The sequence below is a fragment of the Gigantopelta aegis genome, chromosome 13 (genome assembly GCF_016097555.1).
Source record: "Gigantopelta aegis isolate Gae_Host chromosome 13, Gae_host_genome, whole genome shotgun sequence".
NCBI classification, from domain to species: domain Eukaryota; kingdom Metazoa; phylum Mollusca; class Gastropoda; order Neomphalida; family Peltospiridae; genus Gigantopelta; species Gigantopelta aegis.
This window is the reverse complement of record NC_054711.1, coordinates 37,151,383-37,176,994: the sequence shown is the minus strand read 5'-3', so window position 1 is coordinate 37,176,994 and position 25,612 is coordinate 37,151,383. Positions and strand designations below refer to the sequence as shown.

Sequence of the window (25,612 nt, the reverse complement as noted above, 5' to 3'; positions counted from 1 at the left end):
TTCCAGTTCCGGTATATTAAAAAAGAATAATAATAAAATGTATTATGTTTGTTCATTTTTGTACGTGTTATTCTAAAGATTGATGTAAGTACAACCTTTACCACATTACATGTACGCCTGTACATGGAAATGTTTTTGTTCCAGCATGTACACTTAATTACTTTGTTTGATACTGATCGTTGTGTTAGTATCTTTTAGAAGTTTCATATCCTGACCACAGCAAGTTCCAAGTTGCAACATAATCACTGGCAATGACAGTGCTACTGCCAGGCCAAGAAATCGGTTGAGTAATAATGTTAGTCACAATGACAAAATAACTTTGTTTGTGTACCCTGTATCCATAAAATGATTTAGATTGATAGCTTCTTGCATCATTTTGTAACTTGTTGCTAGGGTCAGCACTGTAGTCTGTAGCCCGAGTACTCTGACTGTAAGAGAGCTAGACGGACATTTGGACATAAACACGCTCTCATTACAGTCAGAGACCAACCTATGTCTTTTTTTGGCAATTCCTGACTACCAAACGGTAGGCAACGAATCCCGCTCTAATACCACAATAATCCTATGTTTGACGTCAAATACCTTTACATCAATCATTTTCGAGTTAAGTGATACAAAAAAATCCACATATTAATCACTAATACACTTACTACAGAAAGAAACCCGACAGCACCCACATTCAGCTACGCTTCGTGACACTCCGTCGAAACAATTGCAAAGCTCGGCGATAAATGAATGTTGTCTTGTTCATATATTTATTATACCAAATTGAACATCAAAGTGTGCACTTATGACAAATAGTTGCGTAGTAACGTGTGACAACTTCACCCAACATAAAAATGCTACACTGAGAAAATCCTGGCGATCTCGCCACAGCCTGAAAAAGTGAAATAATAAGAAATGTAAACTTAAAAAATGTTACATTACATGATGAAAACAAACCCGGCTTGCAAGTGAAATCGTCAGAAATGTAAACTACCAATGTATTACATTTTACAAAAAAAAAATCAAAACATGACTACTGCACATGTATAAATTTACTTAATGAAGTAAACATAAAACTGCTTGTAACTTGAAGTTGAATATTGTTGAGTTATAATGTACTGGCGACTTCACTAAACAGACATGCAACACGGAAGTAAATATGGCGATCTTGCCACAGCGTGTCCCAACACAAAAATAGTATAAGTGGTATAATCCTGTAGTTTTGGCACAAAAACATGCTGATAATGACAGTAGATATATACTATAATATATGTTGGAATATATGTCTTTTAGCAAGTCTAATATGTATGATAACTTCGCCTAACGATGAAAATAAGTCTTGGCGAACTCACCCGGGGCGACTTTGCCAGGGCGAGATCGACATACTTCGTGTGGTCAATTAATGACAGTAACTGTATCATCATATTTTAAAATCGAGAGTATTCTAAGTGTGAGACTCGCCGATTTACGTGAAATTCAACCGCGCTTCAACCGTTGTATTTGCTAACAAAAACAGAAGAGACACCAAGACGTTTTGAACAAGTTTCACAGAAATAATGTGATCAATTAATACAAACAAGTTTCACTTTCAACTCAGTTGGCTGAGTGCTTGCTTGAGGTGCTTGCATTGCAAGATCGAACCACCTCGATGCATCCATTCAACTGATATATTTGTTCTCTCGTTCCAGCCAGTGCACCACAACTGGTCAAACACCATGGTATCTGCCTTCCTGTCTGTGGGAAAGTGCATATAAAAGATCCCTTGATGCATTAGGTAAAATATAACGGGTTTCCGTTGATAACTACGAGGTAGAATTACTAAATGTTTGACATCCAATAGCAGATGATTAATTAATCAATGTGTTCTAGTGGTGTCATTAAACAAAACAAACTTTTAACTTTATTCTCTTTCAGTTAAAACATGATTACTCTCTCCAAGAAGCTGAGACAACAAAGTCAAGTAAAGAAGGATGTCGCGGAGACTGCTAGTCCAAAGCGCATTTCTGTCCGAGATAAACTCTTGATAAAAGGTTTTGTTTAGTATAATAGGGATGTGTGTGTGTGTGTCTGTTGTGTTACATGTAATTCTATTTGTATCATGTGTTCTTAAATGCTCACTTTAATTTGTAAGTAATGTTGGTCTTTAAATATAATTTAGCACACATTTTCATGTTGGTTATAAAAATTGTAAGAAAACAAATTCCTGAAAAGACTATTTTATTTTTAAAACATGAGTAAACCGAACACCCCTCTAAATAGAACATGTTATTTGGTCAAAATGGTGTTCAGTCTAGAAGTTTTACTGTACATACATAGATACATACATACATGTACAGATATTGAATATTATAATATATTTCATTTTTTTGTCATGTTTACATTGCATGGTCACTCATGTACATACAGGTTACATTTTGTTCTGTATTGTGTTGCAATTTGCAAAGTAAGTTTCAGAGATCATTACACAGTTTTACAGGGCACATTATTTCACACAAACCGCCATTCTGTTCGTGTGTCAGTTACGAAAAATTAAATTTACGTGAACCGCAAATCGGTTATGTCATGCCCTTTAAATGTTCAGAAATAAAAAATTGCAAACTTCACAATGAGGCTTTGAGGTGAAGTCAACGTCAGGTGACGCCACACGAAAATAGGGTCCTACGTGAAAAATGAAACCAGTCTAGCAAGTCGTTTTCGTACATAATTAAAAATAAACAAATAACATCAAAATACAGTGTATTCAACTTGCATTAATTATGAAACGAAATAAAAATAAGTAGAAACTGATGTGCAGATCAGAATTTTGTTTTGTTTGTTGTACCGTAGGCTTAATATACGTAGGTAAGGTGTGTACGTGTTTTTCGTGACTAACATTAATTCGGACCAACTGCAAAATGGGAGTAAAATTATTATTTTGTATTAATATTTTGTTCAGAAGTGATAATCATTGTGGAGTACGTCTGTGAATTTACATAAAACTTTATCATGACTTTTTTAAACAAATTATCGTCAATGGCTTGGGTACCAGACATTTCCTTTCCAAGCCAGTTCGCCCCCAACTATTTGTCGGTTCTCCCCACCCAAAGATGACATTGATTAATATACATGGGTGTTAGTGATCACATGACCTATTGCAGAACATTGGAAATGTATATTTTTATATTATAGGAAGTTGTGTATGTACTTGATTTTCATTCATGACACATCCTTACAATATGTATTACCATTGTAATGTAAGGCAATGATTCGAGTATCCCCAACGATGACATTGTCTGTTTGATCTAGGGCAATTAATTAAAAAAAAAAAAAAAAAAACTATCCAGAACCCAATTCATGTAGGCTTTACTCATACAAATAACATGTGAAATGTTACTGAATAATAGTCTAGGTGGAAAAAGCCTGTTTCATATCAATTTTATTATCATTATTTCATGGCTTACATTGGATGATAACTTTCAGTGGACTAATTTTTAGTCATTCAAAGCATAACAAAAATTCCAGTACCCAATGTTCCAAGTACAGTCTGATATTCACTTGTATCTCACAACTTCCAACATCTGGCACATTGACACTTATTACTTTTTTTTTTACTGAGGAACAATCTGTCACTTTTCTTATTGTTTCCATTTTGTAGTCTGCTTGTCCTGTCCCAACAAGACACTAAATCAGGTTCTATCCATAAAAACAAGCATGGAATGGCTTCTAGCTTCAGTCTTTAAGGAACCGTACTAGTTTGTACCTGAAATGCAAAATTCAATTATAATACAAATGTATTCCTGTAGCTAAGCTTAATATGTTTTCCACTTATTTTTAAATCAACAAATAGGAAACAACAGGAATGTCTGTTTAAAGAGCCTCAGCAGATCCTATAGTATAGGTACTTTAGTACTTAGTATTTGACATACATGTACATGTATCCTAGGTATTTTTGGCACTTGGACTAGTGAGAAAAGAAACTTGCAGCTTTTACACAGCCAAACATCTATCAAATATACACAAAATAATATTAAAATAATATTTGGGTGGAGGGGTGTTATTGGGTTATTGTTCCTTTTCTTTCATTATTTATAAATCTTTAAAAAATGTGAAATGACTCGGGCAAACTGGTAACAAGGGCAAAACAACATCATAAAAGATGTTATAAAAATATAACGTTATAATTTATATAGTATAATACTATTACTGGAATCAGTATAAAGATGCCGGGAGGTGGGGGGATGATTCTGTGCAAACTTTTTATTATTATATGCATGGTACACATGTATGTAAGGTTATATGGTTAAGGACAACACAGATAATAAGAGGGGAAACCTGCTTCCACCACACAATGGGCTATTCTTTCTGATGGGCAGCGAGCAATCTTTTATATATGCAGTATCCCACAGATAGGATGGTACATACCACAGCCTTTGTTACACCAGTTGTGGAGCATTGGATAGAATGAAAAATAGCCCAATGGACCCATTGCGGAAATCAATATTAAACCTACCGCACATTAGGTGATTGCCTTACCACTGATCTATGTCCTGGCTCCATATAAAATATTGAGAGGCTTCGTATTACAATTTGATTGGCTGCACATTACAATTTGATATCCTTGCATTAATTATGCAAAGATTAATTGTAGGATTGATTAATTAAATGTGTACTTATAATGGACAAGTAGGCTAGGCCTAAATAATGTAAAAGTGGTGAAAAAATAGCACATGCAAACTGCTAATATTAGTGATAGAGATGGTGTGCCTTTCAGCAAAAAGAAAAAATTCATATCATCGTGTTATTAATATTTTATATTTTAGCATTACCTAAACTATATTCTAACAGAATCTACAGGAGGAAATAGTAAAAACAACATTAAAAACAAACAATTAACAATGATGGTCGACTTTCAAGTGTCATTTGTCTTATCTCATAGCAACAATCCGTCTTTTGTTTTACAATATCTTGTCACTTGGAAAGTTTCCTTCTTCCGTGGTATTGAGGAACACAAAAACACAAAGAAGGCATTATTTATAGAATGTTTTACAAAATGTTACAGACGCAAAGTCGTTTACTTCCTTGTTTTTCATAGTGTCAAATGGGACCCTGTTGTTGCGTAACGCCACCTATTGAGGAGTTGGCACATCTCGAACGCCCATTACATGAAATTTATTTACACAGACATACTACTAGTATTCTGACAAATGTTTCAGACTGATTTTTAAATACTTGATGCGCAGCAAACCAGCTAGTAGACAACGTTATATTGCAACAGGGCTCACATACACTGGAAATTGTTTTGGTTTAGCCAATTTTCAGATATGTAGAGTATTTTCTTGAAAATTATTAAAATGTGGTTAATTTAAAGGAGAGGACAATTAAGGCATTTGGCCTGCATATTCAACGATATATAATGCACATTATTGCTTAATATCAACACGTATAATCGTATAGTTAATTAATAAAACGGTTAAATGTGACGGCTATTATATATAACGGGCACAGCCATTTTGTACCATCTCAGTGAGTACGCCCTCTGGCGAGCTGGTGTTTACATAATACTTAACGCGTAACATCAGGAATGAGCCTTAGAACTAGAGAAACACAATCTACCTGGTTTTTGCGGGATGATAAATAGTCATACATTGCAATGTTCTGTAATAATACACATCCCAGTAAGCCAGCAATAAGTATATCCAGCACTATATATATTATTTTTCAATACAAAATAAAATACCATTGTCAAAGTGGCTACACAACAAGTCGAAACAATTAACAATGTTTTGCCCATGCATTAACCTACGTACTGAAATGATACACAGAGTATTTTCTTAGTTAATTGGTCTTTGCTGTTAGTTGCTTCTACCTGCGATTCCTGATTGACAGGTGTGTATTTGATTGGTAACCAGACGAGCCAATTAATTGATGCTGTCTAGACACAGAAATACATACCGGTATTGTGGAATATTACCTGTCGCCCCTAAAATTGTAATGGACATGGTTTATTACTGTAAATAGTTCTGTAAAACTATTGATTAAGTAGACTTTTCCATCTAAAACCACAGAACTGACCAATTACGTAGTCCCAGAGAAAAGAAAATTATCACTTGGGTATCGTGGGTTGTCGTTTTTGCTCCAACGTAGCATATCAATAGGCCTAATAGTGTACATTTTTCCTTTGGATTATTTAACAGAAAAATATTATAACCCCATTTTGTTCCGTTAATGCAACTTGAAATATATTTAGTTAAATAGTTTATTATATTATTACTTCTTTTATGCTGTTTTACAAGTCAAGCTGATCAAAGAGAAGCACTTTGTCGAACATTACTGCTTTTGTTTACACTGTACATACCTGTAGGTTTCTATAATTGTGAACCATGTCTATTTAACTTAAAAATTTTTCTAAAAAATGTCAACTATTACATGAAATTATTTCGTCAAACTAAAATAAAATTTGCAAACTGCTTTTAAAATTCGCAATTGGCGAATTTAACGTGTGCCAGAGCTAGCCCTGTAACAGTTGTAACTTGCGACCAGTCTAAACTAAATGCTCAGTATAGAGTCGAGCCAAAAGTTTCAAAGCTAAATGGCTGAATTATCTGGTGCTATTTTATCTGTAAAGAAATATATGTTGACATAATCTTGGATTGCCTATGATTTTACATATGTTGAAAACAGTTTTAACGTAAACAGGAATCCAAAAGTGTCAAAAAAATGGAAAAATACTAACATCGCATATAATAAGATTAAAAAACAACAACATTTGGAACGCTACTGTAGTATAGAAGTATATAAAGTGAAAGTAGCATAGCCACAGCAAAACGGAAAAAGAAATCCGTCCAAATGATTATGTATGTATTTTTTTCACTACTAGGGCGGATATTTAATCGTTTAACAATATTGTTAACTTTAGAAAGCATTAAAGAAACTGTTTTGTAAAATGTTTTCTTTTGTATTTTGTTTTAATTTTATAGTTGAGCTAAAAATTATGTATTTAAAATATAATTTCAACGTAACTTTGAGGTAACCGATCAGGTAACCCACGGGTTATGCAAATATAATTCACATAACCGAACAATTGGTTACCTATAGAGGTAAAAACCACGTGAATCGACTTCCGCTTACCTGAGATTTCGATATATTGTCCCATGATATTAAAACATTTAAACAGTAGTTGCAAATGAATTTTCAGTTGACTAGAAATATTGCTAATCAAGATTTTAAAAATAAAATGTTCCCTGATATACTGTTCCCTGATAAACTGGAATACAATACCTGTCAGTGTTGACGAGTCAAATATATACAAGTACCTGTAAGGGCAAAAATAATGGCCGTTGGCTGCATTTGAACAGATGACCATTATATACAGGTAAAATAAAGAATGAAATGCATTGGGCGGGTTGTATGGTGGCCTTTGTGGTCAGGTGGCCGTTAGACCAATCTTGACTAGTTTTCCAAACATTTTTCTGTAATACCTCAAGATATTGAGCTGAAATTTTGTACTGTATGTTACAGATAAAATTTTACTTTTATGGTGATTTACCTATTTTCGAGAGTTACAGTGTGGGAGATTTGAGTAGCCTTACAGATGAAGTTTGAATTTCGATTTTCCAAGTTTTGGCAGAGTTATGGCCCTTGAACTGAGGAAATTTTTTTTTTTTTTTTTTTTTTTTTTTTTTTTTTTTATATATAAATATTAGCGAATTTGTGAGTAGCTACATTAACATTGCTTGGTTTCTTGATAATTGCAACAGTTGCACCTGTAGGTCTCTATAATTGTGAACCAATTTTACAACATTTGCACCTGTAGGTCTCTATAATTGTGAACCAATTTTACTACAACATTTGCATCCGTAGGTCTATAATTGTGAACTGATTTCACTACAACATTTGCACCTGTATGTCACTATAACTGTGAACTGATTTTACTGCAACATTTACACAGGGTCTGTAGGTCTCTATAACTGTGAACTGATTTTACTGCAACATTTACACAGGGTCTGTAGGTGTCTATAACTGTGAACTGATTTTACTGCAACATTTACACAGGGTCTGTAGGTGTCTATAACTGTGAACTGATTTTACTGCAACATTTACACAGGGTCTGTAGGTGTCTTATAACTGTGAACTGATTTTACTGCAACATTTACACAGGGTCTGTAGGTGTCTATAACTGTGAACTGATTTTACTGCAACATTTACACAGGGTCTGTAGGTCTCTATAACTGTGAACTGATTTTACTGCAACATTTACACAGGGTCTGTAGGTGTCTATAACTGTGAACTGATTTTACTGCAACATTTACACAGGGTCTGTAGGTCTCTATAACTGTGAACTGATTGCACAACAGTTGTTGGGACGTAGCCCAGTGGTAAAGCGTTGGCTTGATGTGCGGTCAGTCTAGGATTGATACCTGTCGGTAGATCCATTGGGCTATTTCTCGTTCCAGCCAGTGCTCCACAACTGGTGTAACAAAGGCCATGGTACGTACTATCCTGTCTGTGGAATGGTGCACATAAAAGAGTAGTCCATGAAGTGGCAACAGCAGGTTTCCTCTCCATATATCTGACCCATATAACTGTAAATAAAATGTGTTGAGTGTGTCATTAAATAAAACACTTCCTTCTTCCTAATTGCACAACATTTAGGCTAGGCATACACCTGTAGGTTTCTTGTAATTGTAAAATAATTTTACTGTGCACAGCATTTACACAGGTCTGGGTTTTCTCTCGTTCCAAACCAGTGCAGCATCCAAATAGCCGATGATTAATTAAATCAGTGTGCTCTAGTGGTGTTGTTAAACAAGAACAAACTTTTTTTCTAGTGGTGTCGTGCGTTAAAGGCATATTGTCACAGATGACTGACCTATTTTATGGTCTAACAAAGTATTACTGGGACAAAAATAATTTGATTTGTTCCTAAATGTACTTTATTTAACCATCTTCATAACCACCATACTCCGTTTATTAATGATATTTTGTAAAAATAATTGAATTATGGCAATGGTCCATAATTCAAAAACTAAAATTGCTGAGAGGATTGACATTGATTTCACTCCATCATGGTTCAGTTACGGTGATGCGATAGCTAGATTTGGTTTCCAACAATTAATGTAATTTTTATTTATTATCCATTTTTTTAAAGAAATAATAATCAGTGACAGTATGCCTTTAAACACAAACTAACTTCTTTTTTTTTTTTTAAATTGTGAACTGATTTTACAGAGGTTCAAGACATGGCCGAGAACTTGCCGAGAACTTGCCGAACCCATTTCGACGATGTGAACAGGCTGTCCAACTTCCTGCTGATAATCACACCCGACGAGGGCTACTGGCTCGGAGGAAAGTTCAAGTTCCTCATAGAAGTTCCAGAAGACTATAACATTGAGGTACATTGTGCATAAATATTGCATACATATCAGTGGTAGGGGTGGGTCGTAGCCCAGTGGTACAGTGCTCGCTTGATGTGCGGTCAGTGTGGGAGCGATACCCCTCGGTGGGCCCAGTGGGCTATTTCTCGCTCCAGCCAGTGTTCCACGACTGGTATATCAAAGGCCATGGTATGTGTTATCCTGTCTGTGGGATGGTGCATATAAAAGACCCCTTGCTTCTAATCGAAAAGAGTAGCCCATGAAGTGGTGACAGCAGGTTTCCTCTCTCTATATATCTGTTTCCGACGCGGACCGGCCTCGGTGGCGTCGTGGCAGGCCATCGGTCTACAGGCTGGTAGGTACTGGGTTCGGATCCCAGTCGAGGCATGGGATTTTTAATCCAGATACCGACTCCAAACCCTGAGTGAGTGCTCCGTAAGGCTCAATGGGTAGGTGTAAACCACTTGCACCGACCAGTGATCCATAACTGGTTCAACAAAGGCCATGGTTTGTGCTATCCTGCCTGTGGGAAGCGCAAATAAAAGATCCCTTGCTGCCTGTCGTAAAGAAGAGTAGCCTATGTGGCGACAGCGGGTTTCCTCTAAAAACAGTGTCAGAATGACCATATGTTTGACGTCCAATAGCCGATGATAAGATTAAAAATCAATGTGCTCTAGTGGCGTCGTTAAATAAAACAAACTTTACTTTACTGTTTCCGACGCCATATAACAGAAAATAAAATGTGTTAAGTGCGTCGTTAAGTAAAACATTTTCATTTTCATTTCCACATTTCAGTGGCGGATCCAAAAAATTCATTTAGTTTGGCCCCAATTGTAATGATAACGGAGTCATTATAACTATTAAAATACTGCTATTTAATTACGACAAACAGACGGTATACATTTGAAGATGGGCGACCATGATGCAACCATCACATCCACGCATTCGTGAATAGTAATTATAAATTAGCGATTATCTGAAGCTACTAAAGTTCATTATATCACACCAATGACATGTGGCCCAAGGCCACAAACACATAGAAGTTCGTTTTGTTTAATGACAACACTAGAGCACATTGATTTGTTAATCATTGGCTTTTGGATGTCAAACATATGGTCATTTTGACACAGTTATAGAGAGGAAACCCGCTACAGTTAAAACAAATTTCCATTAGTAGTAAGGCATCTTTTATATGCACCATCCCACAGACAGGATAGCACATACCACAGCCTTTGATATACCAGTCGTGGTGCACTAGCCCATTGGGCTATTTCTCGTTCCAGCCAGTGCACCACGACTGGTACATCAAAGGCCGTGGTATGTGCTATCCTGTCTGTGGGATGGTGCATATAAAAGGTCCCTTGCTGCCAGTCGAAAAGAGTAGCCCATGAAGTGGCAACAGCGGGTTTCCTCCTTCAATATTTGTGTGGTCCTTATCCATATGTCCCGCTGTCCTTATACTGCTGAGTTTTCAAAGAACTGGGACAGTTGTACAGTGAAACCCCTCAAAACCAGACCCTCAGTAAACCGCAATTCCTTCAAAACCGGACGTTATACATGGTCCCGTGATTTGCGTATCTTTTAACACTAAAATTTACCCCTCTAAACCGGAACCCCTCTAAACTGCACCGGACGAAATTATCTGGTCCCATTGTGTTCCTTTAATGCAAATTTTACCTCAGAAAACCGGACGGTTACACCGACGTCAATCATTACTGCATTACTTATGCTTTGAATACCTACTCAGCTGATAACGTGATTGCGTATGCAGAGCTAATTACATGTGCGCGTGCTTCAGTGTCACTGTTGTGCAGTTGACAAATAACAAAATAAGGGATTAATTAACAACTCTGATGTTTAAACTGGAGGAAACACATATACTCCCTTTATTCTGAGCTCGATTGTTACAAAGTTAGATTAACTTACGAATTTGATTGAGCTCCTTTTCATAGCCTACATGTACGTCTCACGATTACCGCAATGAATGGCAAAGCAACTAGGAATTTAATTAATTTTTCCAATTGTTTGAACCCTTTTTGTTGTTGTTTTGTAGCGAACACCAACCAACAAACGGTTTACCTCAATACTGAGGGGTTTTGAGGGGTTTCACTATAGAAAGAGTTGATGATACTTTTTCTACACGAGCAATCTCTTTGCTTACCTGACCTGTATCAAGAGCTAACCTGTGGTTAACACAGTGATTCCCGACAACAGTTTGTACCTGATCTTTGAATTTTCTAACTACTCCATTTTTCTGGCCAGACATGACAATGGCTCCATCACTTCCCACTGCAGGCTTCTAGATTATGGTAGCCCCACTCCCATGGCTAGTGATATTCAATGTTGGGCTAGTAAATAACTGCTATTGCCATGGCCGACGGCTAGTGAAAAAACAGATGCTGTATTTAAGTTTATTTAGTAAATATGAACATCATCTCCTCAAATCTAAGTGTTTTTAAGCTCTAGTTTCCTCTTTAGCTGACATATTCGATTAATAGATTATTACTATGAGTAAAATTGTATAATTTATTTAGGGCTAGTGAATTTTTAATCATGGCTAGTACATTTTTAAAGTCACTGATCCCATGGCTAGTACATTTTTAAAGTCACTGATCCCATGGCTAGTACATTTTTAAAGTCACTGATCCCATGGCTAGTACATTTTTAAAGTCACTGATCCCATGGCTAGTACATTTTTAAAGTCACTGATCCCATGGCTAGTACATTTTTAAAGTCACTGATCCCATGGCTAGTACATTTTTAAAGTCACTGATCCCATGGCTAGTACATTTTTAAAATCACTGATCCCATGGCTAGTACATTTTTAAAATCACTGATCCCATGGCTAGTACATTTTTAAAATCACTGATCCCATGGCTAGTACATTTTTAAAATCACTGATCCCATGGCTAGTACATTTTTAAAATCACTGATCCCATGGCTAGTACATTTTTAAAATCACTGATCCCATGGCTAGTACATTTTTAAAATCACTGATCCCATGGCTAGTACATTTTTAAAGTCACTGATCCCATGGCTAGTACATTTTTAAAGTCACTGATCCCAAGGCTAGTGAATTTTATAAACATTCTAGAAGCCCTACACTGCTAAAAGCTTTTTAGTTATCTCCGGGCGGGACGTAGCCCAGTGGTACAGCGCTCGCTCGATGCGCGGTCGGTGTGGGATCGATCCCTGTCACTGGGAACATTGGGCTATTTCTCGTTCTAGCCAGTGCACCACGACTGGTATATCAAAGGCCGTGGTATGTACTACCCTGTCTGTGGGGTGATGCATATAAAAGACACCTTGCTGCTAATCGAAAAGAGTAGCCCATGAAGTGGCGACAGCGGGTTTCCTCTCTCAATATCTGTGTGGTCCTTAACCATATGTCTGACGCCATATAACCGTAAATACAATGTGTTGAGTGCATCGTTAAATAAAACATTTCTTTCTTTCGAAATATTTCTTCACGGCGTCAAAGGTTATTTCAGCTGTTCCATTTGGAATAGATATTAAGAGTTTCTGTATGGAGACATCGGTTGTTTCGTCAATTATGACACTGATTATTTTCTAATTCCATCGTGAATGTCTTTCCTTATCTGCCCACTTAAACAATCTAAATAAATAAATCTAAATCTTGCACCCTGTGGCTTGTGTAGTTGGCATTCTTTCCTAAATTTACATCGTCCATATATTGAAGACCCATATCTTTGACAACAGTTACAAGCTCATCGAAATTAGTGGTGTGCGCGATTTCATTTTTTTCCAAAAAGTACATCAATTTCATGTGAGCAATAATGGCTTCACGTTGTGAATTTACGGCGGGTTCAAAACTTTGAAGAATACCTCCGTCCTTCTTTGACAGTGTTATTGTCATGTCTCTTGACACTGCTGCCTTGTGGTTGGTGCTTTGACTATGCCGTACGAGACTCTTTTCTTTTTTTTCTGACGTTTGACACTGGACATCAATCCATGTTTTTTTGACAATAGGGGTACGATGTGGACGACAGTTGTGTTTTGTACGTAAGGAACAACACAATCTGTCCACTGAAAGTCCTTGTTGTTTAAGTGCATGGTCATTTGGCAGTAGTACTATCACCCACTTTTATTACATGCCTATTCAATCTTACTTCAGTGATAAAGACATTTTGAAACCGTGTGATAAATTTATCTTATATCACACATATGTGCAACCTGGACCGCAACTTGTAAATGGGGAATTCCCTTTTTAGTTTTACAGAAGTTAGTGCCGTTTTGTTACTGACGTCATGTATGATTTACAAGTTACGTCACATTGTATTTGAAACATTACACTAGACTGCCGCAAAGTATAATTCTTAACTTTAAGTAAATCCATGAAAGGAGGATTGAACATAGATTTAAGAAAGTGTATTTATGACGTTAAATTAAATACCGATTTGTAAAAAGTAAAAGAAGGTATATAATAAATACAGAACCTCACATACGTTGTTTTCGTTTATTTTGCCCAAGAACATACCACTCGTGGTATATACATATTCTTGCGCAAAATAAACTCGTGCAATAAATAGGAAGCTAAAACCAACATATTTGAAGTTCTGCATATTTCTTCTAACATTTTCACTGGTTTTACTCACATGAATTCTTGAGACCAGGAAGACCAGTCATAACTGGTCTGTCTACTTCAGGAGTTTTTTGCATTACGCCTATCAATCATTACATATACATGTACTTGGATCCGGTAAAGTGTAAACTGTATTGGTAAAAAGGAAATGTAATTTATGATCAATGTATAAATTTACTTTCAGCCTCCATCAGTTATATGTCAGACAAAGATCTGGCATCCCAACATCACTGAAAATGGAGAAGTTTGTCTTAGCTTGCTGCGACAGAAGTCATATGATGGAATGGGTAAGATACAGTTTCTTTATATATGTTACCTGAAAGCATGGATCCAGAAGAGGTTGTTGGGGGTGACGGGTGTACACCTCTCCCCTGAAGTTCCCCTATATGTAGTGATTTAACATTACTAATTTACTTATTTTTTACTGGGGGGGGGGGGGGGGGGGGGGGGGGGGGGGGGGGGGGGGGGGGGGTGGAGATGTAATATGTTGTCCAACTAGATGTTTCTTTTCTGAGCTCCATAAAGCATCATATTGGTTTCATCACAGTGCCATAATTGTTTTATTACTTAAATTTAATATATCTATATATGTGTGTGTGTGTGTGTGTGTGAATATATATACACACACACACACACACTATGCAATCAATCACAATTATTTTGCACTGTGAAATCATACATGAAATACAACATCATTATCTGTAAGAAGAAGTTTATTTTGTTTAATGACACCACTGGAGCACATTGATTAATTAATCATTGGCTATTGGATGTCAAACATTTGGTAATTCTGACTCGTAGTCATCAGATGAAACCCGCTACATTTTTTTCTAATGCAGCAAGGGATCTTTTACATGTACAGTGGACTCTGTGTAATCCGGATCTCTGCGTAAACCGGTCCATTTTTAAAGCCCCATCCAGCTACCGTTTATCTCTTAGGTATAAATCTCTGCCTAATCCGTACTCTGTCTACTCCGGACTCCGGATCAAAAATCAAGAACGAAAGAACCGTTCATGCATTAATTACCTCTGTCTACACCTGATTGGGATTTGACTGAACGACAGGCTGCTTAATTAGTTGAACAATGAGCGCCACTTGCCGAATAATCAGGACGCCGTCGCAAGATCAAATACAAAATGTAATCACACTCATGTGAAGTTTACTCTTATTGCGTGCGGTAGGTCGTTAGATTTGGATTTTGTATTCAAATAATTTCGTATGTACGAATAAATAATGTTTTCGGAAATAAAATGAAATTTAACCTAGTACATATATTAGAATGACTAGAAACATGTTTAATATGCAGCCACTAATATTTTATGGAGAAAAATATATTTGATATGTAATACTAATTACAATCGTTAAAAAGTCTCTGTTGGTGGATAACATCTTAAAAACTGCAGCAAACTCAGGAATGTCCCTTTAGGTATATTTTTTAAGTCTGTGAAATAATCGATTGCAAGTCTGGCTTGTATGACTGTTTCCTAACCATCCATGGGTTCAAATGTCATTGTTGATCGCGAGTTGTCGATCATTCAAGAACCATAACTCTGGATGAACTCTGCCTAAACAGGTCCTCTATGTAAACCAGACTACAGTGCTGAAAATGGAGATGGTTGTCTTAGCTTGCTGCGACAGAAGTCATTTTACACCGGTAATTGGAAGGAAGGAGAAATTTTTTTAAACAACGTGCTCAACACATTTCATTTTCGGTTATATGGTGTCAGACATACATGTATGGTTAAGGACCACACAGATATTGAGGGCGGAAACCCGCTATCGCCACATCATTGGCTACTCTTTTTGATTAGCAGCAAGGGATCTTTTATACGTGCATGCTTGCCATCCCACAGACAGGACAGTACATACCACAGCCTTTGTAACACCATTTGTGGAGCATTGGCTGGAGTGAGAAATAGTGCAATGGGCCCACCGATGGGGATCAATCCTAGATCGATTGCGCATCAGCTGTACCACTGACATATGTCCCACCCCCACACTCGGTCACTGGTAATACTACAAACTCATAATCTACAAAATCATAATCTACATGTCCTCCTAAGCAAACAGGACAGTACATACCACAGCCTTTGTATCACCATTTGCAGAGCTCTCAAAAGTACCCGGTCTCCGGCGGCAAATCGCCGCCTGAAACAGCTTTTGCCGCCGCCTACTTTTCGTTGATGGTAAAAAAAAAGTGCTTTCTCTTCTTTAATAAAGTCTCCTACAAAAGGGATCCAAACAAGGTGCCAAAATAGTTGTCTATTTGTCTTGAAACATGATTAGTTCACATCGAAATTTTTATCAAGCAGCGTTACCGTTTCGGGTGATGTGGTTGGTTCGTCGTTACACGTGACTGAGGGCCCCCAGACCCCCCGCTTTGCCCCCTGCTATCATCACTGTTGTAGCCTGCTACTTCTTAAACTATTGAGGGCGCTGCATTTGTGGGATCAATCAGGTAAGCACTGTACCACTGAGATATGGTAATACTACAAAATCATAATCTATGGAATATTATAGATGCCCTCTAACGTTGCTCCTCCTATGCAAAATTCTGCATCTGTCAACTCTTGCTGGGAACGTTTGTTTTTCAAAATTTTCATTAGCGACAGCTGCTAATAATTGCACGTAAATCACCAGCTACATATACTGTTTAGTGTTGTAGATACTGGACAAACTATTTGTTGTAAATGGAACAGATGGGACTGATGGTATTGATCAATATTCAGTTGTGCCCTGCAATTTGAAAATAGTTTCGGTGGGCCCATTGAGCTATTTCTCGTTCCAGCCAGTGAATCCTGACTGGTATATTAAATGCCGTGGTATGTGTTATCCTTTCTGTGGGATGGTGCATATAAAAGATCCCTTGCTGCATAAGGAATTTTTTTAGCGGGTTTCCTCTGATGACTATGAGTCAGAATTACCAAATGTTTGACATTCAATAGTCGATGATTAATTAATCAGTGTGCTCCATTGGTGTTGTTAAACAAAACAATTTTTTTGTTTTGAAAATAGTTTTTCCCAGGATCTTGGTAGTCTGTTAGATGTAGTGATCGCCCACCTTTGACAGAAGTTCAGGGTTTTTTTTACATACAAATGAAAAACAATATACATGTACATTTTTGTTTATTTGTCAATAAGTATCAAAGTAAGATTTAAACATGGTGTCACCTGGATTTGCTTTATTTGTTAAATTATAAATGCTTTTGTGTGCTTATTATACTCAAAAACCCAAATTTATTTGTCTTGGATGAATAAAGTCATGTTAATGCATAATTGACATACACCAATTTCTACTTGTTATTGTTGGTGTGTTCGTGTGTTTTTCAGGATGGGCACCAACAAGAGCTCTAAAAGATGTAGTATGGGGTTTGAACTCTCTCTTCTCAGTAAGTATACAATGTACCCCTTTTTTCACATCGGTCTTGATAAATTCTCATATTTAATATCAGTTTGTAAGCCTGCAAAAGGCTGGTGTTTTTATTTGTATTATTTTTAGCTTCCCAAGCTAAGGCTGAGGAACCTGCTGTTTTTGGATGGGATTATTATTATTATTAAAAACATTTTTGTTGTTGTGTTATCTTGTAAGAACGGTTCTAGGCCGATTTAGCTGAAATTTGGTAGGTAGTTGGTTACTTGGGGGGGGGGGGGGATTGATTGTATTAGAAAATGATGTGTATTGGTTATGTGTATTGGACTTAATCACAAATTTTGTTGTTTTTTGTATAAAAAAATATTTTTGTGCCATCTGTGTTGTCCTTTTTAAAGAAACATTCTGGGCCCATTTAAGTGAAATTTAGTAGATAGTTATGCCCACCAGGGAGATTTATTGTATTAAAAAATAATGTGTATTGGTTATATGTATTGGCCTCTATCACGAATTTCATACTGTATGTCAGTTTCATGAAATTTACAGGTAAAAACTTGAAATTTTAGATTTAATTTCTACTGCCTATCTACATAAAAGTGTCAAAATATTTAATTAATCCGCTGCTTGCTTCCGGGGGAAATGGGATGTCTAATGTTAAGTCCAGCCCGTTTCAGACAAATATTTTCATTTTTAAAACATGAAAGTGGAGAAGTTCTGACGTTACGACAGTATTGTTTTCACTGTTGTAATCTGCACCTTAGAGCGTAATAAACTTTTGATTTACATTTTTAAAAATTTCAGATTGATTTTGTAAATGAAAACTGCACATATTTCTGCAGTTTGTGTCTTTAAATCTATTACGGTGATAAAAATTGAATTTATATGTTAGGATTAATCATTTACTGCTGTATTAATGTGTAAAATATGAAACAAGTGCAATTGTTTTTGTTAATATGGCAAGACATTTAATGAAACTGCCTAGCCAAAATACTTCTGCATGCGTGGCTACTTTTTGTACGGCCGAGAACTGTAAAACCATGGGCAATAATAAGAGGTCAATCAGAGGTCAGCCACCAACAGCTAGCACTGTCCCATAAAGGGTCGGTAAGGTGTTTTTTATATAAACGTATTATTGTTCTTTGTAACTAATGTTCTGGGCCGATTTGGCTGAAATTTGGTAGTTGGTTAGGTCATAGTATATGTGGGTTGGGGTGGGTAATTATTGCTGTAATTAAATAACATATACATATACCTGAGTAATGGGCAGTGTTTCTGCCAGAAAGAAATTTTTAGGTATGGCGCTATGGAATTGAATGCATCCACAAACAACAGGGGCTAGTGGCGGGGGGCTCCCCCCGAAAGAAAATGGGTTAATTTTAGGGTTAGGGTTAAGAAAATCATACAATAATAATAAGAGTAATTAATTTTGTCAAAAGGTTAATAATATCTGCAATTTTTTTTGGAGTATGGCGCCATACCCGTTTTACCCACTGGCAGAAACCCTGAGGTCCTGTTACCTTAATTCATTACAACAGACATAATTAAATATATATATTGGGAATTTTTAGAACAGAACACCTGGATAAATGATTAAATCCCTGACCTGTATCTGAAGATGAACTGAAAATTCCCAATTCTGGGTGAACTGTTGCTGAATTAAAAGAAAGAGCAATGATTGCCATTTGTGTATTATGTGAATGATCCCACTGGGTTAATCAAGGTTACGCGAACACCTTGTAGTTGCTTATTGCCTCTTTTCTTCTTCTTCTTCTCCTTCTTCAGGATTTAGTCAATTTTGATGATCCGTTGAACGTGGATGCTGCTGAACATTACTCAAGAGACAAGGTGAGTTTGTATAGCATAACCAGGAAGGAAGGAAATGTTTTATTTAACAATGCACTCAACATATTTTATTTACGGTTATATGGCGTCAGACATATGGTTAAGGACCACACAGATATAGAGAGAGGAAACCTGCTGTCGCCGCTTCATGGGCTACTCTTTTCGATTAGCAGCAAGGGATCTTTTATATGCACCATCCCACAGACAGGATAGTACATACAGGTATAGCAGGTTTCCTCTCTCAGTATCTGTGTAGTCCTTAACCATCTGGCGCTATATAACTGTAAATAAAATGTGTTGAGTGCATCGTTAAATAAAACATTTCCTTCCTTCCTGTTTCTATTGGCAGTACAATTATTATTACCTGCCTGTGTTTGACGGGTCTTTTTTTTTATCTTTTTTTTTTATTATTTTTTTTTTTTTTTTTTTTTTTTTTTAATCATTTATTATCCCCAGCCAAGTTTGACCATGTCAAGGTTGGAGAGCCTTGATTTCATGGCCTTACAATAGAGTTGCTATATAGGTGAAAATGCATAATATTATAGTAATTTAACATATAAATATATTTTTAGTGTTCCCATATGGTTGGGGATTGGCAAAGAAAGCCAAGATGCTATGATTCATATCTTGGAAAGAGTTGAGAAAAGTAGAAGGAAAGAAAGAAAATACAATAGAATAGAAAGAAATTAATGAATGAATGAATAGATAGATAGATAGATAAATAAATAAATAAATAATGGGGGAGGGGGGGGACCTAAAATCTATGCTACGAAAAGAGACTTATATTTCGAAACGAAAAAACTTGCAATTACAAACGAAAAGACCTGTAATTCGAAACGAGCTATTTATAAGAAGTTTCAGTTAAAAAGATTAAGCCACTGTGTCCATTGATTATTGAAAATTTCATGTTCACAATTTTTGTATGAAATAAACCTTTCGATTTCAAATTTGTTTCGCAATATATTTTTAACTCCATTTATATTTAATACTTTTTTCTGTACTTTCATACTATAGATATAATATTTAATATTGATAATTAACCAATTTACAAAGTTGCTGTGTTCAAACATAACAATATCTCAGTTAAAACAAATATCATTTCCAGTTTCAGTCTGTATCCAATGTTTTGTAGCTCCCCAAATGTGGTTAACCTTATTGCAGTCAAAAAATAGATATGGTATCGTTTCTGGAGAATTTTGACAGAAGTCACAAGCATTTGAATCAACATAATGTATCATGTGTAAAACTTTATTTGTAGTTAAGATTCTATGCAGTATTCTGTATTGAAACCATGATAAGGTTGAATCTTTTACACATTGAAAAGGAATAGCATAATATTTTTCCCATTGCCTGGTATCGTACATAAATCCTTCATTCGCATATTTTAATTGTGCTTTGGGGGTTATACATGTAGTTTGTGAAGTTATCATATCATAAATATCTTTACAACCTTTTTTGTCTTTTAATAAACATTTTAGTTTAAACGGAAAAACCGTTTTTTTTTAGAATTGTGAACGTGTCATCCCTTATTGTTCCAAGCTTGTTTATAAATGATTTAATAGCACTTGTAAGTGAAGCATATTCTAAGAAGTTTGTATTTATATGATATTTTGTTGCAAACTGTTCGTATGTATAAAAATCGCCTTGTTCATTTAATAAATCATTTATAAATATAATACCGTTATCTATATAAATTTTTTATATAAATGGTTTGTTACCTATACATATTTTGCTATTATACCAAATATTAATGCTTAAAATATCCTCAAAATTTTTTGGTTTTTAATATTTGTGTATCTCTAACCAAGGTGTCTCAAGGTGTCTCTCCAAAACGTATTTCGGACATGTTCAATATTTCGCATTAGGAAATAATCGCCTTGTATAATCAAGTCTTTTAAAGATATGTTTGTAACCGATTTAAACAAAGTTATCCACTTTGAGTTATTTAAAAACATTCTTCGAATCCACGTGCATTTTAAGGCTGTTATAAAAGTTGATATGTTTATCATTTTAATACCACCTGTTTTGTAATTTTGTATTATTAGATTCCGTTTCAGTTTTTCAGTATTGCTCTGCCAGATAAATTTAAAAAATAATGTATTTACATTTTTTATCAATTTGTCATTTGGCTTTGGTAGCGCTATTAACAGATGGGTTAGCTTTGGCATTATTAAAGTTTTCAGTACTGTTATTCTTCCTAAAACTGTTAATCTTCTAACAGACCATATCCTCATTAATTTTTGCATTTCTATTATTTTAGAATCATAGTTCAGTGCAATTATTTGTTCCATGTTAACTGCGAAGTTGATACCGAGCAAATTAAATTGTGTTGCGCCCCATTCTAACTTCCACCGCGTACGATGGAACACATCCTTAGAAAACTTTTTCTTTCGGATCCATATAGCTTTTGATTTAGAAAAATTAATTTTTAGGCCTGATATATATGCATAATAATCTAAAACCTTCAATGTATTGTACAGAGACTCGGGAGAACCATCAAGAATGAAACTTGTGTCTTCTGCATATTGCGAAATTAAATATTCTTCGCCATCAATACTGATTCCCTTAATATTGCTAGAGTTTCTTATTATAATTGCAAGTACTTCAGCACACAGAATAAATATATAAGGAGACAGAGGATCTCCTTGTCTACAACCCCTTTCTAATTTGAAAGCTTAAGATAAAAATCCATTCTGTATTACACTAGATAAAGAATTATTGTAAAACGTTTTTATCCAGTTTTTAATGGATGTTTTAAAGTTAAATATATCTAACACTTTATATATAAACAACCAAGATAAAGAATCGAATGCTTTTTCAAAATCAATTAGTAGCAGTAATCCAGGAATATCATGTTCTTCTGTGTATAACAAAATGTCATAGATTAATCTAGTATTTTCCCCAATGTATCTTCCTTTAACGAAACCAGTTTGGTCTTTGTCTATTAATTTATCCAAAACGGTTTTAATTCTATTCGCGATACATTCTGACAGTTTAAAAGGGTTAAAGGTCGCCAATTTTTAAAGAATTCTTTTGATTTATTAGGTTTTGGGATACATGTTATAATACCTAGCTTTTGTACATGAGACATTTCTTTAATAGTGTAACTATAGTTGATAGATCTAATTATATAGTGTCCTAAATCCATCCAAAACATTTTAAAGAATTCAGCCGTAAATCCATCAGACCCCGGGCTCTTGTCATTTTTCATAGCTTTAAGAAATGTTAATACCTCCGTATATTTTATTTCACCCTCTAATTCTTCAGCTTCTTTATCAGTTAATTTATTAAAACTAAAGTGAGATAGTTTTTTAATAATATCATCATTTTGCCATGATGGTGCGGAATAAAGATTTTGGTAAAATTTCTTTGTTTCTTTTAAAATTTGCTTCTGATCCTTAATTTCTATTCCATTATCTAACTGAATTTTTGATATTAATTTACTGAAATAATTACGAGATTCTAAATTGCAAAAATACGTAGTTGGTTTTTCGCCTTCTTCTATCCATTGTGACCTTGACCTAATATAATGACCTTTGAGTTTTTCTTTACATAATTCTAATAATTCAGACTTTTTGCTTTCGATTCTTTTCCAGTCAACTACATGTTCGTTTTCCTCTAAAGCTTTTATTTCATCACATATAGTTTGTTCTAATTCGGTGTTTAATTTTTTCTTATACACGGAAAAATATATACTTTTCCCCCTTATTTCCATGAGTAATGTTTCTAGAAAGAGTTGACTATTTATTGAAAAATTGATTTCATCTTTCGGTATTGCATCGATATTATCTAAATCATAAACTGGTAAAGCATATTGCCGTGTTATTTTAGTAGTAGTTTCCTTGACTAAGTTAACATATTTTTTATCACGTAACAAAGAGTTACTGAATTTCCACAAGCCTTTGCCTTTTTCTATATGACTCATTTTTATATTTAAAACTACTCCTGAATGGTCTGAACGATAGCTATTTTCGATTATAACCTTTTCCACCATAGACATCAGATTATTAGATATTAAGAAAAAATCTAATCTAGCTTGTTTTAATGGAGTTTTTTTCTTCCATGTGTATCTTCGGAGATTAGGGTATAATTCTAGCTTGTTTTAATGGAGTTTTTTTCTTCCATGTGTATCTTCGGAGATTAGGGTATAATTCTCTGAAAGGATCTATTAAATCAAATGTTTCCATATTTTTGTAAAAAAAAATCCGACATTTTGGATGGTTTATGTGTTTATATTTTTTGGTATCGAGATCCTGGTTTAACACTAAATTGAAATCTCCACAAAGTACATGTGTATATATTTTTCATTTTGGAATTCTTCAATACAGTCTAAAATATATTGATAGAAAATATCGTTATCTGCATTCGGTCCATATATGTTCACCAAAGTAATTCTCTCTCCCTTTATTGTTATATCGATTACAATATAGTTTCCTAAGTTATCTTTTTTCATATTATGTATTTTATATTCAAAATTGTTATTGAACATTATAGTTACTCCTCGTGCGTTTCCAGTATAAGAACTAAATATGCATGTGCCTCTATGAATGGTTCTAATTCTAATGTTAAGTGTGTGTCTTGTAAACAGTATATGCTAAATGCTTTGCCTTTTAGGTAATGTAATATATCTCTTCTCTTGTCCTTGTCTCCGAGCCCCTGACAGTTAAGGGTTATTATTTTTAGACAAGCCATGATTTGTTATTTTCAAGAATATGTTTGAAATATGTACACACATGTATAGACCTAATACTGTTATAGTGATTATTAGTCTTTTTATTATGGATTTGTATTTTTGACGGGTCTTAATATGGTATGGGATTGTCTAGGATATGGGATAATTAATTTCCTGAGTATTCATGAAAATACAACTTGGTATATCAGTGTGTCATGTGCCATAAATAATTTCAGTGATAGAAATAAGCCGAATGTTTCACTAGTCCACCAGACAAGTACATCTACAAATCTACTTGTCCATCAATATTTTTACTTGTTAAAAAAAAATGGTTAGTTTTATTCAAGAGCAAGGACAATGTTTTTGATTGCTCAAAATGAAACAGCATTATAATTTTTTACTTGTCCACTGGACAACCACTAAGGTTCATTCTGCTTGTCCCAGCAGATTATCACTTGTCAGGACAAACAGATAAGTGCTTATTTCGAACACTGAATTTTCATTACTGTACATTAAAGGAAATCATTGTCCGGGCCATATCTTCCTTACCAATTCATATAAGATAATCAAACCTTGCATGTAACTTGGGATGAGGTGTAATGTGTACCATAACTACATGTAGGTCACTGCGACCTATATTTTACACATTACTGCACATGAGAGAAAATCCTTGTCCGGACCATATCTTTCTTATCAATTCATATAGGATCATGCATTTATTAATAATAATAACAATAATAAATAATAATAATATTAATAATATTATAATAATAATAATAATAATAATATTATTAATATTATTATTATTATTATTTTTTTTTTTTTTCACAAGTACATGTATATGTAAGTGTGTGTGCGCATACATGCAGATATTTGAAGTTTTTATCAGCCATTTTTTGTTACGATGATGTTTGTATTCTTTAAAAGGTCATTTAAAAGTGTTTAAAACTGCAATGTCTATATGCGCCAATTCTGATGCTGCACACATTTTTGTCTTGTTCTGTATTTCATGGTTTACAGTACATGATTTTGTTTTTCCTTTTTTTCCTAGGAATCCTTCAAGGCCAAAGTAAAAGACTATATATCTCAATATGCCAGAAGATAATGGCGCTCTCGTTCTGGTTTTAATAAGACACAACTTTGTGATTTGAAGTTTTCCTGTGTTGTGGCTAGAGTGATTTAGCTGAAGACCTGTGTGCAATTGTGTTCTGTGACCCTTAAATCTTCGTGAAGTCAGTATCTAAGTCAGAGAGAGAGAGAGAGAGAGAGAGAGAGAGAGAGAGAGAGAGAGAGAGAGAGAGAGAGAGAGAGAGAGAGAGAGAGAGAGAGAGAGAGAGAGAGAGAGAGAGAGAGAGAGTGTGTGAGTGAGTGAGAGAGAGTGTTGTGTGACAGAGAAAGTGTGTCAGAGAAAGTGAGAGAGAGAGTGTTGTGTGTCAGAGAAAGTGTGTCAGAGAGAGAGAGAGAGAGAGAGAGAGAGAGAGAGAGAGAGAGAGAGAAGAGAGAGAGAGAGAGAGAGAGAGAGAGAGAGAGAGAGAGAGAGAGAGAGTCAGAAGTGGGACAAAAGATCAATGAGTGCATTTCGAATTGGCTTCCATTGTTACAACCTTCCACAGTGTCTTCAATGGTGTATCATGTTAGTCGGCCTCAATCAATAGTACAGATCTATGTTCATTAATTATTAGGATTATTTCACATTACAGGAATACTTGAACCAATGTGCTGGGTCCCGTTCCACGAACCGATCTTAACGCTAAGATCGCCTTAAGTTCATAACTAATGTATGCAC

General features: G+C 35.2%; 1 protein-coding gene across 1 annotated transcript; it reads left to right on the top strand.

The window, feature by feature from the left end:
* On the top strand, window positions 1-25,185 carry LOC121387554 (NEDD8-conjugating enzyme UBE2F-like). The gene is made up of 7 exons (XM_041518710.1): window positions 1-84; window positions 1,900-2,015; window positions 9,193-9,356; window positions 14,126-14,228; window positions 17,273-17,331; window positions 19,095-19,157; window positions 24,878-25,185. Exons 2-7 carry the CDS (start codon window positions 1,907-1,909, stop codon window positions 24,929-24,931), a joined length of 552 nt encoding a protein of 183 aa, XP_041374644.1. The 5' UTR covers window positions 1-84; window positions 1,900-1,906; the 3' UTR covers window positions 24,932-25,185.
* The last annotated feature ends 427 nt before the right edge of the window (window positions 25,186-25,612 follow it).

Bases quoted from the DNA above. Each gene is read 5' to 3' on its own strand.
- LOC121387554 (XM_041518710.1), top strand. From the start codon at position 1,907: ATGATTACTCTCTCCAAGAAGCTGAGACAACAAAGTCAAGTAAAGAAG. The intron at 9,357-14,125 runs GTACATTGTGCA...ATTTACTTTCAG, and splicing joins CAGAAGACTATAACATTGAG to CCTCCATCAGTTATATGTCA. The intron at 17,332-19,094 runs GTAAGTATACAA...CTCCTTCTTCAG, and splicing joins GTTTGAACTCTCTCTTCTCA to GATTTAGTCAATTTTGATGA.